Genomic DNA, 7500 nt, shown 5'->3' with positions numbered 1-7500 from the left:
AGTATTCTGTTGTTACTTTAATTAATTTTATTAGTGTAAAAAGCCATGATCCTGTCAATATGTTAGTAACAACTTGCAAGAGGAGTCCCATGGAAACTGACGTGCGTGGCCTGGCCACGCAGCCATACGTCAAATCACAGTGGTTTTGAGAATTCTAACTCCTGAAGAACTGGAGATGTATTGACCCCTATGCATTTAATTTTTGGTCAGCCCTGAAGTGAGCAGGCAGTTGGACTAGATGATCATTGTAGGTCCCTTTCAACTGAAAATGTTCTGTTCTACTCTACTCTACTCTGTTCTGTTCTATTCTATTCTATTCTAATTTTATTAAAAAAAAGGTTACCTGAGAGACGGTTTGTATCTTTACGCTGGTGTATTTTACAGTGCCAACAAAGTGATATTTAAATCTAAATGATTATTTGGGGCTTTGTGGGAGAATAAATACATGTGTGCACGTGTACGAGCGCAGCTGCAATTGTGTGCCAGTGATTCGGAGGCTGATGGGCTCCAGAAAGATAGTATTTCACAATTCTGGATTTTCAGAGACACTCTCCATTCTCCTCTTCATCTCAGACTATCTTCTTTTAGCAGTTCAGGCAAGAAGTCAATCACATTGAGTCAGTCTGAAGAAAAACATTTTATGCTGTTTTTCTCATACAAACCCCCTCCTGCCGTAATCTGCAGTAAGGCCCAGCCACAGGAAATTGACCTCACAGTAAATTCTTTACAGATTCGGTCATGTTTTTACCATCCACTTAAACTTGCATACATAACCTGAGACTGTACCTCTGGATCAAGGAATATGACAAGCCAAAATAAAATCAAGTCAAATTAAATAGCAAGAAAAAGCTGCAAGCAAAACAAGACTGAAAAAAAAAAAAAATAGAAAAAGATGAAAAATTGGTTGTGACTGCAAAACTGTAAGTATTAAATAAAGAAAGAAGTCAGAAGCAAATTCAGAAGCGCCTGTATTCTGGTTGACAAGGGCTGAGAAATACTAATGGACTTTTTTAATGGGTGGTTTGATGGATGAGAGAAGAAATTATGTAAAAGTAAATGTAGTAGTGTATCAACATAAAGTATGGTGCAAAAAAAAAAAAAAAAAAAAAAAAAAAAAGCATTGCAAATAAAAAAAGACATGTAAATGTGTGCCTACCATTTTCCAGATAAGAAGGGGCCGTACCTTCTGAGGGGTCAAGGCGGCGAGCCCGCCTCCCGTGTTTGGAATTGTTGTGTACAAACATGTTGTCTGAGACAGCCAGCACGTGGCCATCCACATTGACTGTTGTTGATACAACAACCTGAAAAAGAAAACAAAAAACAAAATTTAAAAAAACCTGCATATTTTCACAAACATAGATGCAGAATCAGATCTTCTTTTAAGACAAAACAACATTGCAGCCTGTTACTTTTTGCTTTAAACAAAGTGAATGACAACTATGAATACATCTTTGTTTATGTGGCTAACACTGGTGATTTTTAACTCACAATTGTTTCTCTTCAGAACCTGCTACACTAATTAGAGTTTAATCTCCTATTATGCTAACAAATGAATTCAATTCAGGGAAATATTCTTCTAGCCATTAGTTTCAGAAACACCCCTCTAGCCACTCATTTTAAAAGCTGCTGTTTTGATTGATCTGTTGATATATTGATTAGATAGTTTATCTAATTAAAATTTGTTCACTTGAGACTGTCTTCAAATGAAGGGTTGTGAGGATTCCAAATAAAAAAAGCTTAATAAATCAGGAACCATCGTAACTCCCCATTTTTTCTTCAGTAAATGATCTCCAGGTCAGTTTTACAATTACATTTAATGTCTGATAATGAACTTTTTTGCATCTGAAAAGACCGAGTTGAATATGAATAGTGAAAGTGTTTTCAATCCATGAAAAGTATCCCTTCTCAAGTTCATTTGGATGGTGATTGACCCTGGTATGTCAATGGAATTTCCTCCTTTATTTTTGAGTGAAAGGCTCCTATTCTTGTGTCCAGGTTCAGAGTCCGGCCATAGAAGAGATGATGGATAGGGCCTTCTTTGGCTTCCAGCTGCTTCTCAGTAGAAAATGGAAAAGGAACATATGCAAAACGCACAACCTTCACGATAAAAACACCTACACAATGGAGTTGTGAAACTCCTTCCGGAAATGATATCGCATGAACACAAGCCAAAGAGGAAACCGTGAGATGCGCCTGGGTTTGTGTGGAACATGGCTTCGTAGGTCAATCACTATTATCCCAGATAGACAATTACATCTTATTTAAATACTCCAGCATGGGCCCTGTTGTGTGGGTTCCAGATTTTCTAAGCGAAGTAATCGCTGCAGCATTTCCTTTGGGGTTTAACGTTAGTAGAGTCCTTAAAGTCAATGGCTAAGTCAGGCCTTATCAACCCTACTGGTGACGGCGGCGAAAGCTAGTACAAATTTTAGCTTTTGCCTTCCGTTTATTTTACTTTGGGATATAACAAAAATGATTGCCAGGGCTCTCACGCCACTCCTATACCGAAACACTTAATGAACAAAAACGGAAGGGGAAAAACTAGCCTCCTTTTGCACAGAGCTGGTCCAAGGCATCAGAAGAAAATTCTTGTCTGCTTCTATGTTTCGGATCACCTCTGATCCTGTTTCTTATTCACAATCCATAATTAGCTTTCAGCTATCACAGCACCTTTCCTGCCTATCCTGCCTCCTTTGAGACAGCCATCTGCGGTACCCTTTAGAACAGCCCGAGGGCAGTTCTCTGCCAGGCTGCTCTGCTTCCCTATCTTTGTCCTCCCAGAAGTGGACACGTTCACTCTTGTCAACATCCACTTTGGAGAGTGCTGAGGTTGCACACTCACCTCGGCCACAGAGCTGCTGCCGGGCCACTGGGCTATCTGCTCTCACTTTTAATGAGATTCGCAGACTTCAAGAATTATTGCAAAACATACAAGTGTGATTTTCAGCAAAGGTTTCTGGATTTGGTTCCTAGAACACGGTATATTGAAAAGAAAGAGAAAGGTGTATATAAAAATGACAACTATTTTTGTTCTGTCATGTATATATAGGTCAGTCACCAAGGGAAAATACTGTAGTTCAGCAAAAGAAAGTAGACATGCTATGCTTTGTTATATCGGCTTATTCCTGCAGTGCACCTAAAGAAAGGTGCTGAGACAGTGAAACCAGTTAAAAATATTGTTCAAGATCTGACATACTGTTAAGTCCAGTTAAACCTTCTGAGAGGCAGGGAGATTAGCTAAAGAGACCCAGGAAAGTCTTTCTAGTGCCTACTGGCTCCATTGTCGACCACAAGATCACTCATGACTGATGCTTCATTTAGTCATCGGTGAGACAAAGAGGACATTTCCACTCATTCCAGGTTTGACCTTCTGTTCTGTTCAGATGGATCAATATCACCAATGCCACGTGAAGCTGAGATGCATGAAAAATGGAAGCTTGACTCAATTGTTTTGAAGAAATATTTTTTCCAGCTACAGATCTTTTCTGTTGGCTGGCTCAAGGGTGCTGGCTTCACCGGTTGGTTGGCTGTGCATGAAAACAGATGTCACATGTTTTGCTATCAAGTTTAACCACAAGTTATTCTTCTCAAAAATAAGAAAGTTTTGAACATCTCAATACTACTTTATTATTAGTCTCAAACATGAATCATTGTGAAATATTTTGAAATCAAAAGCATGTATTTCCTAACAAGCATTTCAAATGACCCCAGATACAGAGGAAATAATTTGTCCATCATGTCAGCTGTCTCTCTGTAGTGTTATGATTCACCACAGGATATTTCAAAAGCTGTAAGGAGAAAGTGGAGTATTAAACATTTTCTAACACAATTGGAATAAAAGTATGTGGGTTGGACCACCACTGTTGGATTTACAAGTTGTGAACGTGAAAAACCCCTGTGTGAGATCCAAACTTCACTGCACTTCGTGGCCATGTCTGTTAGTAAGATTATGCTACTCAGCCTACATATGTAAAACCTCTGCAGGTCTGAGCACGCACCACACTACAACGCAAGGTGTTAGTATGAAGGGAAACTAGGGAAATACTTTCTGAGGAGAGATCCACTGGCTGCAGCATTGATCCATTCCAGTCCACTGCAGAACTTGGTGAGTCCCAAGAACCAGCATTTAAGTTAGTGGCGGAAATGTAAAATACAATCAGCATTTCTTTTTAAGGCACGCAGCATTAGAACTACACTAAGTAGAAGCACTGATACTGTTTTTTTCATTTTAAAAAGTTCCAGATGAAGATGTGAGTCATTTATATATTGTTTATTCTTTAAGAGGGATCTGTACCTGGAATCTTCGCATGTCTCGCGGGTTGCCTGCATTCTTCAAACAGTTCTGATTGCACTTGAGGAAAAACTTTAGAAAGAATCTATAAAAATACAAAATTGAAATCTATTAGATTCATCAAAATGTAAATCCAATTTTAAAAAAGTTTAATAAAATTTAATCATAAATAGTTATACCCAAAAGAATACTGGTAGTGAAATATTACTTTCCTATTAGTTAATGAACTTATTTTAAAGCATAAGATCTCTGTCATAAACAGAACATTATTGCCAGGGAAAGGCAAATTTATATTTTTAATTTTTCAACAACTACAAATGTATTGACTCCAGGCCATATCCTTAGCTCGGTGTGGGAAAGTTGATTTCAATGACTCATTGACTTCAAAGGCAATGACTTACACCAGATGAGAATTTGTCTCTATTTTTTTAATACATTTTATTTTTTCACAACTTATATTAGCAGTAATGACCTCTATGTCGAAAAATTCCAAGGTAATGAATGATCAATCTTCTGAAAAACACTTGGCTTTGCCTCCGGTTTGGAAACTCTCGCTATTCAAAGGGACTCGATCCAACTCCTGCTGACTCTAGGGAGATCCAGGCGGGATCTGCCCACCGGCAAGGCCCCGGTTCCCTCATTGTTTTTGAAAGGAAAGGAACATGGCAAATTAGGCCCTGTCTTATGACCTCTTCAACCTCTGCCAGCCTTTAACTGTAAGGAGTCACTCTACCAGGGGATGGAAATCCAGCTTATTTTTGCTGAGCGGCAACCAGCAATTATTTAGGACTAACCCTTATCATCCAGGCACCTCCCCATAAACCGTTTTTGTAGCAACGCTGCCTCCTGGGAACACAGCAAGCACTTACAGAAGGGGGAAAAGCTTGGAAAGATGCAAACTCCCTTATGCCACCCTCCTGTACTGGAGCAAGGAGCGGATATGGGATGTCTCCACCTTGCAGGTTATGCAAGATGGGGAGACCCTCACTGTCCTGCCCTCGCACAGGAGGACGTTCACAGCCTAACGCCGCCTCTTTTCTTTAGGTAGCTATGTTTTCGTGTTTCATAATTTAAAAAATGTTCTACTGGTCTGGTTTTCAGCTAGTGACTGACAGGTAATGGCAAGCAAGGCTCAGGAATTTCTTTTCACCCAGAGTTTCTCAGATGCTCCAGTCCTGCAGCTTGTGCTGCCCAACTCCATACAGGGTGAACAGCAAGGTTGGGTAGAGCTTTTACATTTAGAATATGAACAACTATTACTTATTCATGTCAATCTTTATAAGTGACCGTGACTATTCTCACTGTATACACCTCACAGAAGTTTCCATGTGCCGACAGCATTCCTGGCAGGAGGCAAGCCAGGTGCCTCTCCCCTTCTTCAGCACCTGACATGTCCCAACTGCAGCCAACAGAAAGTATGACCGTGGCTGCACCGCATCGTGCTCCCTCCTGCGGAGCTTCAAGGATTGGAGAGGAGCATTATGGGAGTATTACTATATCATAACCTGCTGCTTTTAATCACAGCTCTTCCTTTTCAGTTAAACCTTGAGCAGGACCCTAATATTAATACAGGACTCTAATGCTGAAGGAGCAATCTCTCATATCAGAGAGGCAAGTAGGGAAACAACTACGTTTACTGAAACTGTGCATAAATAAATCGATGCTGTCAGTTCAGCTGAATGCACATTTCTTTAAAACGTCCTATCCCAAAATCTGTAAAGGGGTTTTAGCTGTCGAGCTGGAAGAGAGCTGGATTTCCACGGTGGTTGACGTGATCTCCTAGCTCGGATGCTCACTTGAACTCAGGTATTCTGGACACTGTTGCAGGGACACCACTAGCGACTCCACGAAACTGCGTCTTTGTAAGCCATGCCCTCACCCTAATTTTATCTGCCTTGGTTTTTGTTGGGTTTTTTTTAAGATGCTTATGATCTCCAGATCAACTGAGTTTAGGCTAAACGTAGTGGCATTTCTGTCACACCTCTGTTCTTTTTCGCACACCTTCCACCACACGGACTGCGATGATGTGCAAGACCAGCTGATGCCCATGTCAGTACGGGACCACCAGGTGCTGGGGAGCCAGCAGCTGGGGCAAGCCTCCAGCTTTACGGCTCCTTAGTGCCACAGCCAGGCTGAAGAGGAGTATCTTACCTATTTTTTTTCTGATCTCACATGGGTGTTGTGAGGCTTATTGAGCTAATGTTTGTAAATTGCTCGGAAATTCTCCAATGAATTGTGCACTAGGAATGCTAAGTATTGCTCCTCGTGGATTGTTTTTAACGTGAAGCATTCATGATGAATTGTTTCTATATAGAGAGCTCACATCCCATCAAAAAAAAAAGGGCCATTAAGCATCCTTTCACTAAACGTCAACTGGAACTGGTATTTCTTCAATTATTTGGTGAAAAGGACCCACTCTTGGTGGAATTAGACATCTTCAAGTTTACTAGGATGACCCTGAACACTGGCATAAATATTGAAGCCACAAGGCTGGGGTGAACACAAGCGGCACTCGTATTTCAGCTCTACTACATTCCTTCATACCGAGATATTTTATTTTTTAATCTATGTTTTTAGAGAGTTCATGGAGCACAGGTGGCATCAAGACAGGACTTTCAGAGGAAGGCAACGTAAGTTAAAAACCATGTTCCCAGGCAGGGCGTTCCTCAAACCTTGCCAGGAGAAGGTGACTGGCTTGATCATTCCTCTCAGCTGACCAACAAGGACCGTGGGCACTACGAACCCATCCTTACTGCAGAGAGAACAGGGCCAGATGCTTTCTCTGTGAGCCCTGCACTCCCGAGACAAGATCTCTGTGACACAGCAAGAGGCGAGGAGCTGGATCGGAGCTCCGTTTGGTCGCGTCTCAAACTTTGTTGCTACCAACAGAATGAGAATGCAAGCCTTTCTAGATTTGGCTCTCCTTGCTATATTTTGTATTATATGCACAAATTGTAGTCTTTTTTAATAAATACAGTCTTGCAGAATAGCCTTCCTAAACATACTAAGCTGCTCCTAAAATACTGATATGGAGAAAAATGCAGTCTTTGTGATGTTCCTTTGCTCTGATTTTTTCACACTGCTAGCAAGGGGACTGCTACCATCTTAATTAAAATGTATTACCTACTACAAGACTTCACTATTTTAAGATAAAATTTACATCTTTTATTAACTCACCTCACCTATACACTTAGCTCGCGATGCCTCTC

At 40.6% G+C, this 7500-nt stretch overlaps 1 protein-coding gene across 15 annotated transcripts in view; it reads right to left on the bottom strand.

Annotated features, from left to right (window-relative positions):
- The window catches only part of EBF3 (EBF transcription factor 3), a 122752-nt gene that overhangs the window by 41534 nt on the left and 73718 nt on the right, over positions 1-7500 (bottom strand). For 8 of the 15 annotated variants that reach the window (XM_030030013.1, XM_030030007.1, XM_030030018.1 and 5 more), the window contains exons 7-8: positions 4295-4376; positions 1157-1301 (exon numbers count right to left, since the gene is read on the bottom strand). In XM_030030013.1, the coding sequence (XP_029885873.1) occupies positions 1157-1301; positions 4295-4376 (227 nt within the window). The remainder of the gene's footprint in view (positions 1-1156; positions 1302-4294; positions 4377-7500) is intronic. The other 7 variants (XM_030030011.1, XM_041127287.1, XM_030030014.1 and 4 more) reach the window with 1 other exon arrangement.

Source organism: Aquila chrysaetos, chromosome 11 (genome assembly GCF_900496995.4).
Source record: "Aquila chrysaetos chrysaetos chromosome 11, bAquChr1.4, whole genome shotgun sequence".
Classification (NCBI taxonomy): Eukaryota; Metazoa; Chordata; class Aves; order Accipitriformes; family Accipitridae; genus Aquila; species Aquila chrysaetos.
This window is presented reverse-complemented; position numbering and strand designations above follow the sequence as displayed.